Source organism: Oryx dammah, unplaced genomic scaffold (assembly GCF_014754425.2).
Source record: "Oryx dammah isolate SB20612 unplaced genomic scaffold, SCBI_Odam_1.1 HiC_scaffold_26, whole genome shotgun sequence".
NCBI lineage: Eukaryota > Metazoa > Chordata > Mammalia > Artiodactyla > Bovidae > Oryx > Oryx dammah.
Genome location: NW_024070210.1, coordinates 56747158 through 56765731, shown reverse-complemented (window position 1 = coordinate 56765731; position 18574 = coordinate 56747158). Strand labels below are relative to the sequence as shown.

Sequence of the window (18574 nt, the reverse complement as noted above, 5' to 3'; positions counted from 1 at the left end):
AGTTTTCTTCTGTCTGTATGTGTTGTTCAGTACTTTGTATGTCAGTATACACCCTGTGTTCTGAGGCATCTCCTTGTAGGAGGGTGACTCTGCAGTAATCCTCCCTAGATAAATCCTCATTCCATACAGAAGGTGTATTATGCCATTTTGAGTAAGAATAAAACAATATGTGAGTAGAGAATTTCAAATCTTTAGGATAGTTTTTGTGATTTTTTTTCCCCCAGAACTTCATAGAATCGATACCACTGTCTCTATGGGCCTATATAGTATTGGGCTTGGAAATAATCCCCTCCAGATTGTTATCAGTGATGTTCTGATATCTCTGATATTTGATCAAGTTTGTAGAAAACAGGAACTCACTATTGGTGCAGCTGATAGGTTGCATGTAAAAATCTTTGTCTGGAGTAGAAAAATTGGTTCTGTTTCATGAGCTTTATAATATATTTAATATGTTGCATTAAAATTTTGAAAGTGTGGTAAAACAGAATGTAATCTAGTTAATTCATTACTGACCTTTTGGTATATTTAATCTCTATTTTTGTTTTAAAAGTATTTTAGAAGCCATAAAGTAAAATGGATGAGATCCATTTTATAGATGGAATCAAAATTAATTTTTCAAAATAACTGTATAATCAAGAATAAGATTTGGTGGTTTGTTCCCTACAACAGGAGAAGGATATTTGCCTGTCTTCTGCTTTAGAAAAATTGCTTTATCACCAAAAGAAATTTGAGATAATTTTCAAGCCATAGACAGAGGTGGTTATCTGAGGTGTTCTCAGACTCTGCTTTCTTGCCCTCCCATTAGTATCATTCTCCCCACTGTCTGTCCATGAATCCCTCCCAAGTGGTTGTTCGAAGATGCTCACTTCCTTTGCCGTAGGCAAAGGGGTGGTTTCAACTTTTTACACTAGGCTTACATGTTTTCCCTAAACTATTTTTTGTAGCTTTGCTTTTGATTTATGCTCTGCTCCGTTGCTGCTTTTTTTTGTTTCTATGTTCACCTACTACATAGTGAACCAAGCATTTCCACGCAGGTAATACAATCCCAGCTGAAGATTTTAAAGCGTTACCCCAAGGAATTGCCACTACTTGAGATTCCTGCTGGTGCCTTTGGGGACTTATACACTCCGTGTGGACCTTTGTCTTTGAAGGAATGCAGAGAGATTGGTTTTATTGAATGACTCTCCTGATTGCTTTTTAGATAGACATGTTGCCTGAATGATTTTTACCAGTGAAGGGTTTACATGGTGGTCTCCTCCACTGGTTTGCTTGATATTTAACTGGCTCCTGTGCTGATTACGCCTGTTGTAACTCCTGTGTATACAGCATCACCTAGAGTACCTTTCAAGGACAGGTAGACTAGCAGAATTCTGTAGAGGTTGACATTCTTTGGTTTCGTTTAGCCTCTAGGCACTCAGTTGCTTTCTAAAACTGGCAAATGAATCCTTCTACTTACTCAGCTTCTAGATACCAGTCCAAGCCCTTAAATTCTAGAAAAGAATAGCCATAGAGTTTAGCATTATGGTGAAAGTAGTTCCCAGAGTAATAAACCAACAACTCTGAGTTCGGATCTCTCTCTTGGTTTAGCTGCTTTCAGTGGGTATAGGAGGCATCAGAGGGCAGTGGGGTGGTGCCATGTATTCTTCACTTGTCACAGTGGGAGCATCAGTGAAGCAATGTCAAATGTTAGCGTTATTTTTCTCTCTTCAGAAGACAAATAGAACATTGCTTTGAGGATGGAGTATAACTTTAAGGCCTTTGAAAAAAGGACAAAAATCTTAATTATTCCAACAAGTTACCTGTTTAGCTAGAATGAATATAAGCAAGTATATATCCCTGGGAATCAGATGGGTAGCATCAAATCAGACTTCTGATTTGTATTTCAGGAAAAACAGAATTAATAGCTGATCCAACTGCCCAAGGTTTTGTTAAGCTTAAAAAAATGAGTGTTTTCTATATGTTTCATCTGCCCTAAAAACAAATGCAAAACAGACTTTTCATGAGAGAAGTACCGCACTGAACATGTATCATAGAACTCAAAACAGCCTCAAGTGACTTAAGAATGTCTGGATGTTTTCTAAGCATTTAAATTTTTTGAGAACAAACAATTCTATATAGCACTTTAGAAGCTTAAATAATCTACTTAAATATTATAAGAAAATTTATAAAGTCCTAGAGAGAACTGAAGAGAATCACTAATAGATATTTAGTTATAGATATTAGTTATAATATTAGAAGAACAGATATTATCTCAAATCTCAAATAGTGGAATAAATGAGATTAAGCACTCCTATGCTATGGATATTAGTTTATAACATAATTATGATTATGTTATAAACCACAGTCTTATTTTGGGGTAATGAAACATCTGAACCTCTCTTGGCAGGAGTGGGTAGGGAGATATTTGGGGTAGCTTTGATTCTCTCAAATATGATTGGCAGAATAAAACTAAACTTTTCTCTTGTTAGAGTATATAGCAAGGAAGTTAATACAGCTGGCGCCTTATAGAGGAATATAAGAAAACATGGCCAGCGTCTTTTATAGTGCTGTTACCCATGTGACTTTATACTCCATTAGTTAAGAAGATGAGTACGTTGTAGCTGGTATATGATGCCTTTTGGGGGGTGGGGGGGAATAGCAAAGCCTTTTTGTGATTTGTAGATGAGCTTAAAACCACTCTTTGTCAATGAGTTCCAGAAGGGAGTGAGTGAAGTGGAACCTCAAACTACTACTATTTCAGTCTTCCTCCCCTCCCCAACTTTTCTTTTTTAAAGAATACAGCATTTATAGCTATATTTCTAATATTTATAGCATCCTTACTGGTTTTCATGTAGAGCAGCAATATCACATCCCAACCCCTGCTGCTGTTAATATCAGCAGCAATTAAAATTTGATTTACTAATCCCTCGTTGCTGCCTCTCCAACACCTCATTTTTCATTTTTGTAGCGCCTTAGGACTGTTACAGCTGAGCACCATAATGTTAACACCTCCTCAGCCATCTGGTACAGGGGAAGAGGCACCTAAACAGATTCTTAAGAACAGATATGACATATGAGCAAGATTAGAATAGTGTGAGATCTAAAAAACAGGTAAAGAAGGAATGAAGAGAGCCTGACTGACAGCAAAGGTGAAAGCAGAACCCAACAAGATTTTGAATCAAAAGTCCTTCTTTTGCTGGGAAAAGATCTGCCTTTTGCTTTTTAGAGGAAAATAGTTTATGTAGTCTTATCTAAACTTTTTCTAATTCCAGACTGGAGACTGGTAACTAGAGGAATCGGAGGAACATTGTAGCCTTATTTTCCCTCATCTTTTCATATTCTTGACCTCTGAACCTACTTTTGAAGAGAGACTTCGCTCATTCTTTTAGAGAATAAAGCATATTCTCACTACTGCTCATTTTATATTAGTTGAAAGTCTTCTGGAAGTTTGAGAGTAGTGGGCTCCCTATTCAAGGAAAAGACTATCTTAATTCTTAGCGCTCAGAATTTTCTGTACTGACTACTACCTGTTTAGGTAGATCTTTAATCAGTGAAATGATTTAAGTATGATTATTCCTTTATGCAGCAATCCCAACTTTCTGAATTTGGTCTGTTTAGTGGCTATTGAAATTTTACTAATATGGAAACTAAAAGATAATTCCAGCTTTTGATAGATTTTCTTTTTTAACCTCCTCTTGTGATGATTATTGTTTTTCTGTGTCTCGGCAAGGTTGGTATGTTAGAGACAGCTATGTGTTGACTTGTTAGGCTGAAATGAATGTAGCCAAGCTTTTTCTCAGTGCTTTGCAGCAGTTGTTAGTTCAAAATCCAAAACAAAAACAAACCCTGAAGGGACACGAATGTACTTGATTTTGTAATTGCTTGCTGTTGCTTCACCTTTCCTTCCATATCTTGCTCTCATGCTTCCTAATGCCTGAGCAGACTGCATCATCAGAGCGTCGAGGAGAGTGGGAAATCCAGCCGAGCCGGCAGACCAATACCTCATACCTGACGTCTCACTTGGCCGCAGACCGCCATGGGGGATCAGTGCAGGTACTTACTGCCTTCCTTGCCTTCTCCTGGCCCTCCCAGCTTGGCTGGTAGAATATTGGCTTGCTTCTGAAACTCAGGTTCTTTTAGAATGGCGTCTCACAGTACGGGTGAGCTGCTCTTACAGTTAACTGCATATATCTGTGCTGATTTTCTGCTGAGGTGCATTGTAAGAATCACTTGTTGAGATGATTGCTGGTTGTTGTAATTGACTAAGAAGTATGCATATGATTTCTGACAATAATTTCTGGTGAAATGAATCCTTCAACCTTGATCCACTCATGATAGACCATAAAATAATGTCAAGGTAGAAGTCTATTAGTGTCAAGTCTGGGAACTGTAAAGATCTGAGCCATTTAAAATAAGTATTTTGAGGATAGAGGACTGTATATGTAGCTCATTCTATGATTATATGTGCCCTAGCACATAAAGACAAATTGTTTATTGTTCTCACTCCGCCATTTATGAGTGGGAACTCAAGGAGTTGAGCTATGTTCTTTTTCCCTTCCTCAAATAATTATTTCTGGTTTCCTTTGGACTATTTTGAATCTTTATTCTCTTTCATACTTAACATCTTATGTCTCTTAACTTTTCACACATGTCACTATTTTAATAATCTTAACCTGATTGTTTTTCTCATACTGGTAAGTGATGGCACCAATTGGGGCACCCAGGTGAACCCAGAGCTACCAAATATAAATTCTTATTCTTAAAAAAGGGATAGGTAAGCCTTTTGCATAAAGAAATGCATCTTGATAGGCTGATTATTTAAGATACATCTGTTCATGGACTGACTTACTGAAGATCGTGTTATTCAAAGGACAGCTTTGACCTGTAAACCAAAAATGTCTCGTAGGAGCATCTAGGTAAAAATGATGGATTGAAGACAACCCCGTCTGAAATAACACTAAAAGAATGATAAGGAGGTTTTTTTTTTAAGGCATAAATCCATATAAGAATGGAGAAAACAGACAAGGAGGCAACAGCAATCAAACGTCAGAAGCTGGATAGCAGATGGGCAATTATTCAGTGACTTAGGAGTCCCAAGAAAATGAAAGTCTGAACCAATACAAGAGAAAGCTGAGAGACTGTTTACACCGGGGAGTCCCCACAGGCTCAGAAAGTGAGGAGAGGCGTGTGCTAAAATGAAAAACATTGGTTTAAAGTCTGTTTAAGAAGCCAGAGATCCCTACTTGTCCTCTACAGCAAAGACCAAAGGTTATTCTTTGGAGAGGGCAAAAAGAAAATGTCCCTGGGGCTTCCCTGGTGCTCCAGTGCTTAAGACTTTGCACTTTCAGTGCAGGGAGTATGGGTTCTATCTTCTATCCCTGGTCAGGGAACTAATATCCCACATGCCACCCAGCATGGCCAAAGGGAAAAAAAAATAGATGGTCTATGGATTAGGAGATACAAGGCACACTTGAGGGTAGAATACCATACTGGAAAACGGGAGATTAAATGAATATGTGCATACTGACTTTCTGCTTTCCCATTTAGTACTTAAGAATGCAGATAGTCAGGTGTGTACCTTAAAGGTATGAGCTTGAGTCAGCTCTGGGGGATCTAACCACCCCCAGAGAAAAAATCTGAGCCTACTGACAACAGGGTTTCCCTAATGAATTGGCCAGCCAGATCATTCTGCTATGAGATCATCTTAGAAATTCCATCTCTATACTCACAGTGCCAGTTTACTTTTTCCCACTTTTAAATATGAGCAAACATTCAGGGATTATCAGACTTCTGAAGAAAGCCCTTAAAAAGAGACCAAAAAGAGCAACAACAGCAACAGAAAAATACTTTGTTATTAAAAACCTCATAGAAGATACTGCTACTGTAAAGCAAAGACAGGATGCTACATTTAAAAGGAATATTCTAAGAGCAAACAAACCAAAAAAAAAGAGAGCTTTTGGAAATTAAAAACATATAAACAAAAAATTAAAATTCAATTATCCTTCAATTAAAAAATAAATACATTAAAAAAAATTAAAATGCTATAGTTGGGAATTCCCTGGCTGTCCAGAGGTTAGGACTCTATGCTTCAGGGAGCATGGGTTCGATTGCTGATTGGGGAACTAAGATCCCATCTGCCACGTGGTGTGGCCCAAAAACAAAAAGCTCAAAATTTTGGAAGATAAAGTTGTGAGGAAGTCTCCCAGAAAGTCGAGCAAAGAGAACGAGATAAAAATAGTAGGAAACAACGTAAGATTTAAGAAGAGACCAGAGGTCCAATTTCTAAGTAATGGGAGTTCCAGAGAGCAGAGAAAGTGGAGGGGCAGAACTCGTGGACAGAATAATTTCGCAGAACTCAGAGATGTGTTTCCAGGTCAGAAGGCCCATCGAGTGCCCAGCATAAATGGATGGTGAAATCACATCAAAGTATATCATTGTGAAATTTCAAAACACTGAGGACAAAGAGCAAATCCTTCAAGCTTCCAGAAAAAGAAAACAGTCACATGCAATAAAGGATCAGGACTTAGTATAGCCTCAGGTTTCTGAACGGCAATACTGGAAGCTAGAAGGCAATGAGCAATCCCTTCAAAACTGAGAAAAAGTTATTTCCTATCTAGAATCCTGTACTTGTGCAAACTGTCAATTCTGGTTGGAATATGTAATAAAGACATTTTCAAAAATCTGTGGCCCTAGTAATTTTACTTCTCATGTACCCTTGTGAAGCTGTAGGAGGATGTGTGCTGTGAAAATGAGTGAATCAACCAAGAAAGAGTAAATATGGGATCCAGGAAACGAGATCCAACTCAGGAAAGCAGCAGTATAAAGACATGCGGTCCCAGGCTGACAGCTGTCTTCCAGTAGAAGAGGGCAGCCTGTCCCAAACAGAGCTGGTCAGGAGGCCTGGAGAGCAATTTTATTAGTTAACTCTATGGCAAACAAGAAATTATACAGGGAAGAAAAGATAACTATGGTACACTCCATGATACAGCTGTAAATAGCCTTTAACTATTGTAAACACTAAGAATTGATTTAGTAATTACTGTATAAACTTTAATGGGGGAATAAAAAGATAAAAAAGGTGAATACACTGCCTAAAAATAACAAATCAAGATGCATGTTATTCAGAGATATGGAAGTGAAAAACAAAGGAATCAGCTATAAAGGAAAGGGAAATGGTGGAGTAGAGGAAAGAGATTATTGTTTTTCACAAATATCCGAGTATGAATATTTGATTCTTTACCCAATGTGCTTGTATAACTAATAAAAATAAAACCTAACAATTTAAATATATATATGTAAATATATATATACACATGTATCAGTTTCTGATTATCTCATTTGCAAAAATTTGTAAGTTTAATAATAGCCAATTCATCTAGTGTTGTTGAAACGTGAGTTTCAACTATTATGGAGGTAATTTGGCAATGCCTGTTAAAATCTTAAATATCTACCACTTTTGAGCCAGTGAATCCAGTTTCAGATAAATAGCCCTCAAAAAAGTACAGGGAAAAAATGTATAAATAGTAAAGATACATATTTAGAACAATGCTGTTAAGAGAAATGAGTCTCTTTTGTAATTTAAAATTGTATAATAATCACTTGTTAAAAAATGAAAAGAAGCAGGTGAAACTAACCTTAATAATAAGTCTTTGAAACCTAGTATGTATTTTACACTTGCTGACTATCTGAGTTTAGCATTAACTAAACAAATATACTACTTCCATACTATGGAGAGACTGAGATCTCTGGATGTCGTGGAAAATGGCCAAAATATATTGTGGAAAAAGCATCCCATCCAACAGTATGTAAAATTTGGCTTCCCTTGTAGCTCAGTTAGTAAAGAATCTGCCTGCAACGCAGGAGACCCTGGTTCAATTCCTGGGTCAGGAAGATCTGCTAGAGAAGGGATCAGCTACCCACTCCAGTATTTTTGGCTTCTCATGTGGCTCAGCTGGTAAAGAATCCACCTGCAAAGCGAGAGACATAGTTTCAATCCCTAGGTTGGGAAGATCCCCTGGAGAAGGGAAGGGATACCCACTCCAGTATTCTGGCCTGGAGAATTCCATGGACTATATATATAGTCCATGGGGTCACAAAGAGTCATGGACAGAACTGAGCAACTTTTGCTTTCTTACTTTCACTTCTGTCCAAAAAAAATGGCTCTAAAATTGTTTGAATTAAAATATATAGGAGATATAAGGGCATACAACTTAAGAACGACATTTAACGTTTAGCTAATATTCACTTTGCTCAAATCTTTATAATTATTTACAACTCTTACTAAGATCAGTGTTATTCCAATTTTATAGATTGGGAAACTAAATCAGAGAATCACCAAATGTATTAGTTTTGAATTATCAAATGTATTAGGATTGAAATGTTAGTTATCAGCTAAAGTACTGCTTCCTTTGGTACACAACTCTTGATTTTTCTTCATGGTAACAACTTGAAAAGCAGGGCTTATAACTCAGATCTCTCAGACTCTTAAAAGGGATGCTACCAATGTGAAGGGCTAAAGTTCAAAACGGTACTTCACATTAGTCTCTTTCATGGATAATCCTGTATTAATTACTTTGGTCTTAAATGGGATATAGCCAGAAAAATGTGAGATTAATATTATTAATAGTGATTACAGCAAAATAAATTGCCAGTGTTCAAGGTATATAAATAAAGCCTAGTTTTAAATGAGGTTATTCTAAAATAATCAATGGAAAAGTATAAATGATAGTTTCAAATACTAATGATTTGTTACATCCTTAGAGTTCTTCACAGTTTTTCACATTGCTGTCTAAATATCACTATGTTTAACTGCCATAGTAATTAGGAGGTTAATGGAACCAAGGTGGTTATTGGCCTGGTCTTACAGAAATGGAAACCAGGGCTCACAGAGAGTGCTGACGGTCGAGAATCCAGCTCTTTGGCCACCTCCACTAGGAGTCCCACCGCACATCTAGGCAACAGTCCCATGGTTTGACAAACTGTACCTCCAACCTGAAATAATTAAGTGTATGCTCTAGAGGTCCAGATTAGTTGCCCTTGATTCCCAAATATATTTTAGACGCAGTTAAGTTTAAGGTTAGACAGTTGATGGTAGAGTTATCATTTGTGCCTGATTTGTTTGAGACCACATACTCATGGATGCGGACAAGATGTCTAGTCTGTAAAATGGGGCACCCATGGACATTGCTTGTGGGTCAAGTGGCAGCATAGTAAGGAGAAATTAGAGTATGAGATGTGTGGAATGCTGTAAGCAAGTGCCATGACCCAACGTCACCAGGTAATTCACAGTGTGATGCTGACTGTCGCTTCGTTTACGTCAGTAGAGGCCAAGACATTTTATTTAACATCTCATCTAGTTCCTGAATTGTTTATTGAAAAACATTCTGTGATTTCTCCTTGTGCCCACCAGAAGCATATGTAGGCTGAGGAAATTAACAGGACAATATCAGCAGGACTATAGTTCTCAAATCTATAAACCTTATCTCCTCAACTTTTCATTTTTGTTGAAACTTTTCATTTTCCCCAACTTTTCATTATGAAATTTAAAAATCTATAGCAGAGTTGAAGGGGAGATGCAGTGAGCCTATGTGTATCCTTAACTAGATTAACAAATGATTGATTTTTGCCATATTTTAACTCAGGAGGGGGTGTTTTTAAAGTATTTGCAAGTACATTTCAGCCCAAAATACTTCAGCCTGCATCTCCTTAGAATGAAGCCATTCTCTCATGCAACCAACACCACCACTGTCATATATAAGAAAATTAATAATTCCATAATAGCTCATATACAGTCATATCACATTTCCCCCAATTGTCTCCAGAATGTATTTTGTAGTGTTCTGGATCTGATTAGGGTTCCTGCATTACATTTGGTTGTTATGCCTCTTCAATCTCTTCATTTCTTTTAATCTATAAAGATCACCTCTGTGTTAAAAAAAAAAAAAAGAATTTTAAGACATATCTTTTTTAAAGAATTTAGACTTGTTGTCTTATAGAATGTCCTGCACTTTGGATTTTCTTATTTTTTCCATCATACTTAAGATTCAGATAAATTTTTTTTGCAAGAATACTATATATATAATACTATGTAGCATTATATCATATCAGGAGATAAATAAGGTTAGGTGGTTTCATTGATCAGAGATGCTAAATTTGATTACTAGCAAATTTTGGGTCTCCGATGGGTAAGTCCAGGTTTAATGTTGTATGTTTCCTTGACTAACTGTACAGCATTGTTAATAATTTTTTAAAGCTTATATTGATGTAATTAATAAGAATAATAAATACTTTAGTTTAGAAATAATGGTGGGCAAAGACTGCTGATAAGTGGCATTCACTTTGTCTGCCCTTTCCTTTTTGAATAAATACCTCAAAGATTCCTTAGACAAAACATTTCCCTCCACCTTCCTTTTTATCAGTGTGCAGGAAATATTTACAGATTACTCCCTCCCATCTCTAGACGGAGATAAAAGTAAACATTGATGGAGGGAGAATAACAGTACTGTGAATGTTTATTGAGCCATTATCATGTACCATGACACTGGGCTAAGCGCTTTCTGTGGATTGTCTGAACAGTAACCCAGTTAGGTAAGCAGCATTGTTTCCCCATTTTACAGATTAGGAAGCTCAGGCACAGAAAGAGTGAGGATCTTGCCCAAGGACCCACAGCAAGTAAGTGGTGGAGCTAGGGTTCAAACCCAGGGCCGAGTAAGTCTAGAGCCCGTTTCTTACCTACTGCGCTGTGCTGTCTCCATTACAGTGCAGCAGGTATTGTACCAGACGTGGTTTCATGCATTTTCTTGTATAATTATCACATCAATCTATAAGCAACAGTCTCATATAGATGAAAAGTTACTTACCCCAAGGCATATATGATATCTGAACCATTGATCCTATTTTGTGGTTCTCTCCCATGTTTCAGCCAAGGTCTTTAACAGCAGAGTGGTTTGTCCAGTGGGGTCCCTTTTCCCACTTCCCAGCACCCACATAAGCAGGAATCGTGTGCTGGAAACGAAACCAGGTGACAGAAGCAGCTGCACGAGCAAGAGAAGCCTGATCGGTTCCGCATTAACCAGATGGCAGGAGTGCGAGCCTTCAGTTACAGCTCGGGACCGTCAGTGAGAGATGGGGTGACACTGAGCCTGAAATAAAGGTTGCAGACATAAGACCGGCCTCCAAGGGGGAGTGTTTCCTTGCTGTCCGCCCTCTCACACAGAGAGGGTGTGGCAGTCTTATTTGAGTAGCTTCAAACCTAAGGTCCAAAGCTGTGGAGAAATTTCCGAAGGAAAGTGCGACTGCTTATAGTTTTCGATGCTTGCTATTGATTTCCTCTTTAGATTTTTTCTTTTAACATCATCACTGGGTCTGTACATAATTATAGCATAATAAGCGGAGACGAGTAGAGTTAGAAACAGTAATACCAACTATTTTGTAGGATTTCTGTGAGGATTCGATTCACACACACACACACACAACACGGTGTGGCAAGAGTCCCTGACAGAGTAGGCATTCAGTATGAAATTACCATAGTCACATGAGCTTTGTATGTTCACATGACGTGCGTCTGGGCACGTTCCCTAAATTAGGACGTCTGGCCCCCCAGCCCAGAAAAACAAACGTCCTAAACATTGCCTGGCTCTTACCTAAGCTAGAGACCAGATCTCGCTTAGTGAGCCTCTCTGGCACTGGCAGGAGGCTCCTATTGCCCTGGTGTCCATCACACTCTGTCCTTCTGTTTCAGGTGGTTAGCTCAACCAATGGAGAGCTGAATGTCGACGACCCCACGGGAGCCCACTCCAATGCACCCATCACAGCTCACGCCGAGGTGGAGGTAGTGGAGGAAGCTAAGTACGTTCATCTTTCAAGGGGGCTTTTGAGTTATAGGTTGAGAAATCTTTTCTCTGTCTTTTCCTCTCGTGTGCTGCTCATTTCAGACTGGATTTCTCATGCTTGTGCCCACCGCTTTCTCCCTTAGACCATTTTATTTTGTGCATGGTACCTTAGCCGCCGCCACCCTTCTTTAGCTGTGATTTCTGAGAAGACAGTCACTTTTTCTAGTCCACATGGATGAAAAGACATAGTGACCTAAAAGGATCATGGTATAAAAGCTACACCCAAGAATAGTTACGAGTCTCTTAGGGGCCCTGGAGTCTCTTGCTTCCTAAGGGACAGAGAGAAAAATCTGCTTGTCTCACCGTGGGCCATGCTGACCAGCCTTTGATTTCTGGTTCTTGGCTAACCGGTCTATATCTGTAGTCCTAGACAAGGGCCTCAGAGCCCTTTTGTTCTCAAAGTATTCTGAATTCAGAGAGACTTGGATTAGTCAGTTATCTGCACCTGTTGAATGAGTGAGTCTTGGGAAGGAGAGGAGATCACACTAACCCCAAGAAGGTGGGGGAGCCCCTCTTCCGTTTTCTGCTTCTCCTGCATGTGATTGCCTTGCCCTTCCCATCCCACTGCCTCTAGCGCTCTCTGCATGGTCTGTGTTTAAACTCTTAGAAAATGGGGTCGAAGGTAAAATACTGCTGATTCTGCTACAGAAGCAGCATCTCCATCACTACTTTCCCTTTTTGTCCCAGCCTGAGTTCAGGTCCAGATTTAAGCTCCAATACATTAGGTAGGGAGAGAGAAGTCCTTCACAGATTAGCAGCTTCTGCCATGCCCATTATGGATGACTTTTCTTATAAACTCTTTGAGAACATGCAGGCTGTTCCCATATCTTATTCTCAGAAGCAGGCAGTATATCTATAATGATACTCTGCCTTAAATGATCTTTTGAGCCTCCAGATAGAGCCAAGCCGGAAGATTTTTGTGCCTCCGTAGGAGGTAGTGAGACGCTGATCAAGAGCTGCATTCTTCCTTCTAGATATCAGTACAGCTTTGCTGGTTGTCCCCCCACCCAGTCCTGTGCTCTGCTGCCCATCTCTGTGATGAACTCACTTTCCTTTCAAAGGTCCTTTCCTTCAGAGGCCAGGGCTTGAGGATTCCTACCCAGTAGATAGGGGGCTATTCACACAAAGAGACAAAAAGACTTGGACTCTCTTGCTGAGTCCCTGCTCACTGTAGGTAGCTTCAGATAGCCCTCTCCTGGTTAAAGTAAGGCCTCAATATACAGGGAGGGCAAAGGAGGGGTTTAAAGTCAGGAGGAGACCATTTTCAGTAAGGAAACAAACTCCCTATTCTCAGGGACTTTGGAAGTTTTCATGGTACTCAGTATTTCAGTTCCCACGACAGAACTCACTCTCCCAGATATACAGTGTGGTTTCTGAGCCCTCAACCTTGGCTGCACCTTGGAGTCTCCTGGGCCACGTCAGAAAATACAAGTGCCGAATCCTGGCTCCAGAGCTGCTGGTTTCATTTGTCAGGGATAGGGCCTGAGCATCAGAAAGTTTTAAAGTTAAGGTGATTGAGATGTGTAGCTGAGGTTGGGAACCACTGCACCGGGTGTGGTCTGACTGAAATATTGTCTGAGCTGCAGGGTGGCTGCACCATTCCTCCCACCCCACCTCACTCCCAATCCACGGCTGTGGCTCTCACTCTGAAGGCTAGGTGAGCTCTGGATTTACTACTGTGCTCTGAATACCAGGATAGGATGGGCTTTAGTCTTAAAATATGCCCTGTACAGATTTATCTTTGAACCAGTTTATTTCATTTCATTTTGGTAAATGTGTACACTAATTGTATATGTGAGTGTGGTGTTTGTGTTCTGTGTAAAAGATAGGGGACCATTCGCACAAAGAGATTTCAATCTGGTGTGTTCTGTTCTGACATAATCTAAATTCCAGGACATAAAGAGAGTTTAAAGCCTCCCCATTCAGCAAAAAGGACCTCTGTGCCAGGTTCGAGCCTTCTGAAAGGTGTGGAAACCAAAGGGGAGCAATTGTATTTGACCAAATGTCATCCAAAACATGGCTTAGGACATATTGTCTGCTGATTTCCCCAGTGATTTCATGAGCTGCCAATCCATCTTGCCCAGAGAACTGTCAGGGCACAGCCGTGTGTTTTTCTTCGTGGCCTTTTATGTATGAGGAGAGTAGAGGGGCGGCGGGGGCGGAGCCATGTGTCCACCTGCCTGATCGATTTCATGGGAAGAAGTCACAGCTAGGGAAGCACAAGGCATCCCACACAACTCCTCATTGCACACAACTGTGACGCCATTTGTCCATGCAACCTGCTTGTGGAACAAAGGGGGCTGTTGCTTTTAGATTAAGATTCAACGAGGGTCCTGAGCAAACAGTGTGAAACCTTCACGTCGAAGCTTTTGATTTTGGGTTTCTCACCCAGCTTGCTTCGTGTAAAGGAAGAGAGAACAGGGTCCTGTTTCTTTGTACTATAAACAAAATGAATGTCTATCTTACATTTAGCTCTAGGACACATAACCTTGTTTAAGTGTGATTGAAAGGGTAGTGAGGCAAGGCAACTTTTTGGTTGACTTTTGTAAGAACACAGGAGTTTTTGGTTATCCACTGACTTTAGCTACAACTTGGCACATGTGGACCTCATTTCCCCTGAGAATTAACAATGGGATTTAGGCCCTTCCCTGGCAGTTACAACTTAATCCAGAGCAGCAGTGACCCTCCTTGTTCTCTCCTAATAGGATAAAATGTCTCTTAAGCGTGTTTTCCCCTCTAGAGGAAGAGCTGACTGCTGGCCTTTTTGGTCAGGCATGTATGTTGGTATTACAGAAAGGCCAGGGACTTCTCTTTCCCTCAGAATATTTAGGAGATCAGCTTAACAAATTGCATGGTATGACGTCATGCAGGAGTCAGAATGACTCGGCCTTGTGCCTGTTTGAATTCATACAAGCAGGATCATATGCCCTTTCTCCTGCGCCCTTTCTGGAAGTTGCCCAGGAAAGCCCACTCTCGAGGCTCCCAGCAGCTGTTTCAGTTTTGCCTTAGTCCTCACTGAGCTCCAGCTCCCACCTTGACGCTTCTGTCAGGCACCTCCCCCTACCCCCTCCACTTCAGTGTGGGGACCAAGTGGCCTGGGCCTACTCACCCTGCCTTGACGGAGGAAGAACCTAAACACAGACACATACTGCATGTTTGCATGGCTCACAGGGAGTCGCTTTCCTCTCACCTCTGTGGACTAATATCTCTCTTTCTCTCTCTTCCTTTCTGTGTTTCTCTTCACACATTCTGTAGCTGCCTGAAAATGCTCAACCTGTGGTGAGTCCCTCTCTCCAGTTCACATGCTCGGGGAGTGGACCAGGCTAGGTTGGGATTGGCAAAGCCAAACATAATGCCTCAGGAACATCAGTGGCTTCCGCATGCCACCTTGTGCTGTCCCCGCCCAGGCCGGGGCACTAGATCTACAAGGTGGTGGTGGGCAGGCCTGGGAATTCACCTGGGAATTCACCTGTTCCCTCTCTCCTTTCAAACCCACCACACTGCTGCCTCTTCCTGTCAAAACAGTATCCCACAGTATCCAAAACTGTCTCTTCATTTTTAGCTGAGCACTTTTTTTTTTTTTTTGGAAATTAACACGGCCAGATATTATCAGACAGAGAGGGACAGAGGTAAGAAGACCAAGTTACTGTATCAGTTGTATAATCAGAATCTAGTTGCTCCTCACAACAGTCATTGCCAGATAATCTCACATTCTGTGGCTTGGTCTCTAACCTTGAAATTAGCAGCTTTGGAAAAATCTGTGACTTTTCTTTTTGGTTTAGCTGGTTTTTCCATCTGTAGAATATGAGTCTCTCTGAGTAAGAGAGCTACTTCTTGGGGGAAAGATGGACATTTTGTTGTTGCTGTTTTGAGTTGTTTGTTTTTCATTTACTGTCTTTTTTTCCCACTTTTCTCTCCTTTTCCTTTCCTATAACGGTTTAGTGGGCCATGGACTGACTTGACTGATGAGATATTGGGGCCTCTTGTTTCCACTCTCAGAAAAGTTTCCTTGAATGCATTTTTAGTTACAGCATGAGGTGTACCAAAGGGGAAGCCCTAAAGATTCTATGTTGGCTGAGGCACATTCTTGCTGGAAGACAGAGTGCCCTTCCCACCCCTCGCCCTGGACACTACCTTGACTTTCCAGGTGCTTATGAGCTGTGCTCTGTTGCGGTCTGGAATCCTCCCCCACATTGTCTGCACACATGGGATAACATTCTGTGTGGTGATTACAGTCTGCTGGACTCTGTTCTGCCTTGTTTCTACTTGTCTTCAGTGACTGGGTTGGGCACCAGTTTTTACCAGTCTAAGCCAAGTTGCCTGCAGGGTTTCCCCAGTGGCAGGGTGTATTGAAGATAATACAATGCAGGGTTTGGTGGAGATAGAATTTGTAGTATTGCAGTACCAAGGAATACATTTGGCCTGTTTATTTACCAGACATGTGTCTGTGCAATCTGACATTGTTGTGGTCGATATTTTCCTGTGAGATGTCAGTCACATGATCCTAACTGCTGAGGGCCTGTCGTGTGCTCGTCTACTCTATGTTTGGAACTCTAGGGGGTCCCAAGGCCTTCCCCAAAGAGCTTAGGTGCAGTCTACCTGGAGAGGTAAGACATACATGCTTGAAAGGCCACATGATATTGTCCCTTGAGAGGTCAGTGTCAACAGGGATGGTTAAGGAAGACTTGATGGATACTGTGGGGCTTAAACCCAGCATTAGAGCAAAGGAAGGGTGTACCAGCACAGCAGAGAAGCATAATACAGGAATAGCTGAAGGGAGAGCGAATCAAAGAATCAGCTGGAAGAAAACCCAAGACCCAGGAAGGGTTCATCACTTGTCTTTCATCCTCTTCTGAGAATAAGACATCTGTATGGAGTCAGTCAGTGGACTGGTCTGGTGTCTGACGAAGTTTTAACAGGTCCTGTTACTGGTAGTCAGCGCAGAAACCAAAGAGTCAAAGAGCAGATTGCAGAGACCATTTCCTCATGGGTAGAAAACTATTAAGAGCTTTGCTATTGCTGAAGTTCTAACTATAGTAACTAACAGAAATTAATCTAAAGCTCTAAACCACAGCTTACACTCTCCTCCGGTCTGGCAAATTCAGCTTTGCACATCAGGTTATGAGATGCTTATCAGTAGATACTAATTTTTATGTCTTGCCCTGGAGGAGGTGAAAGAAAAATTCTATCATTTGAATTGGACCAAAACAGTATTTTGAACTTTTTAATGATTGCCCTTACTTAAAAACACAAAATCATTATCTTAGTACCCTCCAAAAAGAATAATAGAAATTGACTTAAATGCTAGTGATCCCTCTGAAAATCATGGTCAACCGGGAACAGGTAGCTCTACTGGAGTATTGGTGCTCCCATGAGATTTCATTCACCTTATTTAATAATTTCTGGACATTCACCTTGAAAAATGTCTGTTTTCTAAAGCATATGTACATATGTCTTTTTTTTTTAATCCTTCCCCAAGGATATTCCATTAAGGACTGAAAATAATCAAAAGTGTTAGTCATTTTTATTTAAAAGAAATTATGCAGTCTCTAAATACAAAGGACACTTTGTTTAGTGACTGTATTGCCACTCATTAATAGTACATCTCATGTGTCATCATACTCTTAGAAAATCTTTTTTAAGAGTCTCTTAAGGACTTTCCTGGTGGTCCAATGGTTAAGAATCTCCCTACCAATGCAGGGGACACAGACAGGTGCGACCCTGGTCTGGGAAGATTCCACGTGCTGCAGGGCAGCTAAGCTCACGCAGCAAACTACTGAAGCCCTAGAGCCCACGAGCCACAGAAAGAGATGCCACCGAAGTGAGAAGCCTGCCCACTGCCAACTAGGGAAAGCCCTCAGGCAGTAACACAGACCCAGCATGCTCTAAATAAATAAATAAAATGTTGTGGGTTTTTTTTAAACAAAACGGTATTTTTTAAAAATTGTTCAAAAAGTTTTTTTTTTAAGCCTCTCTTTAACCACCTGTTTCCAACATCTCCATGTTTAATTCATTCAGATATGGTTAAAGCCCATCATTTTTCTGTGTAAACATCAATTTCTGCATTCTAGGAAGACACTATCCAAATTTTTAATAACTAGTCCATTGGGTATGGGAATACCAATGCGTCTGACTGAAAAAGGAAGGAATTTGAGCTACAGCGGAGGGCTTAGGGGCTCAGGGAAGTAAGCAACAGCTCTTTATTTCTTTGTGAATACTTTTGATGTTAAACCCAAAAGGATTAGGCAAAAGAGCCAAAGACAGTTTCTGAGAAAAGCTTTTCTTTCAAGGATCCAGCAATCCTGTTAAACTTCCAGCTTCTCTACCCTCCCTCATCTGGCATCTTTGACTCACTCACCACTTTCTGCCCCTGGCGTTCTCATTTTTTATGCATCAGCTTCCTGGAAAGGACGTCTTTTGTACCAGCTGTGCCACAACCCTCGTCATGCTCTTCTGGAATAGTCACTGCCTGAGCAAGAGCGACTTCCAGTTCCAAAGACTGCAGTTCTGGGGCAGGGGGTTACCCAAGCCCAGGGATGTGATGGAGCTGTGGCTGTCACCCAGGAGGCAGCACTTGGAGGGCTTATGAAGGGATGAGGCCCAACCTGCCGTCCTAATCAGGGTCAGTCCTTGAACCCAGTCTGGCCCAGCAGCAGCCTCAGAGAGCTGGCTGAGAAGGACCATGCAACCTGCTGCTTCCTGAA

The 18574-nt window shown here is 40.7% G+C and overlaps 1 protein-coding gene across 3 annotated transcripts in view; it reads left to right on the top strand.

Annotated features, from left to right (window-relative positions):
- CSNK1G1 (casein kinase 1 gamma 1) overlaps positions 1 to 18574 on the top strand; it is a 148867-nt gene that overhangs the window by 128824 nt on the left and 1469 nt on the right. Inside the window, exons 11-12 of one of the 3 annotated variants that reach the window (XM_040226722.1) lie at positions 3922 to 4032; positions 11720 to 11826. In XM_040226722.1, the coding sequence (XP_040082656.1) occupies positions 3922 to 4032; positions 11720 to 11826 (218 nt within the window). Of the gene's footprint in view, positions 1 to 3921; positions 4033 to 10900; positions 11827 to 18574 lie in introns of those variants that run through there. The other 2 variants (XM_040226723.1, XM_040226724.1) reach the window with 2 other exon arrangements.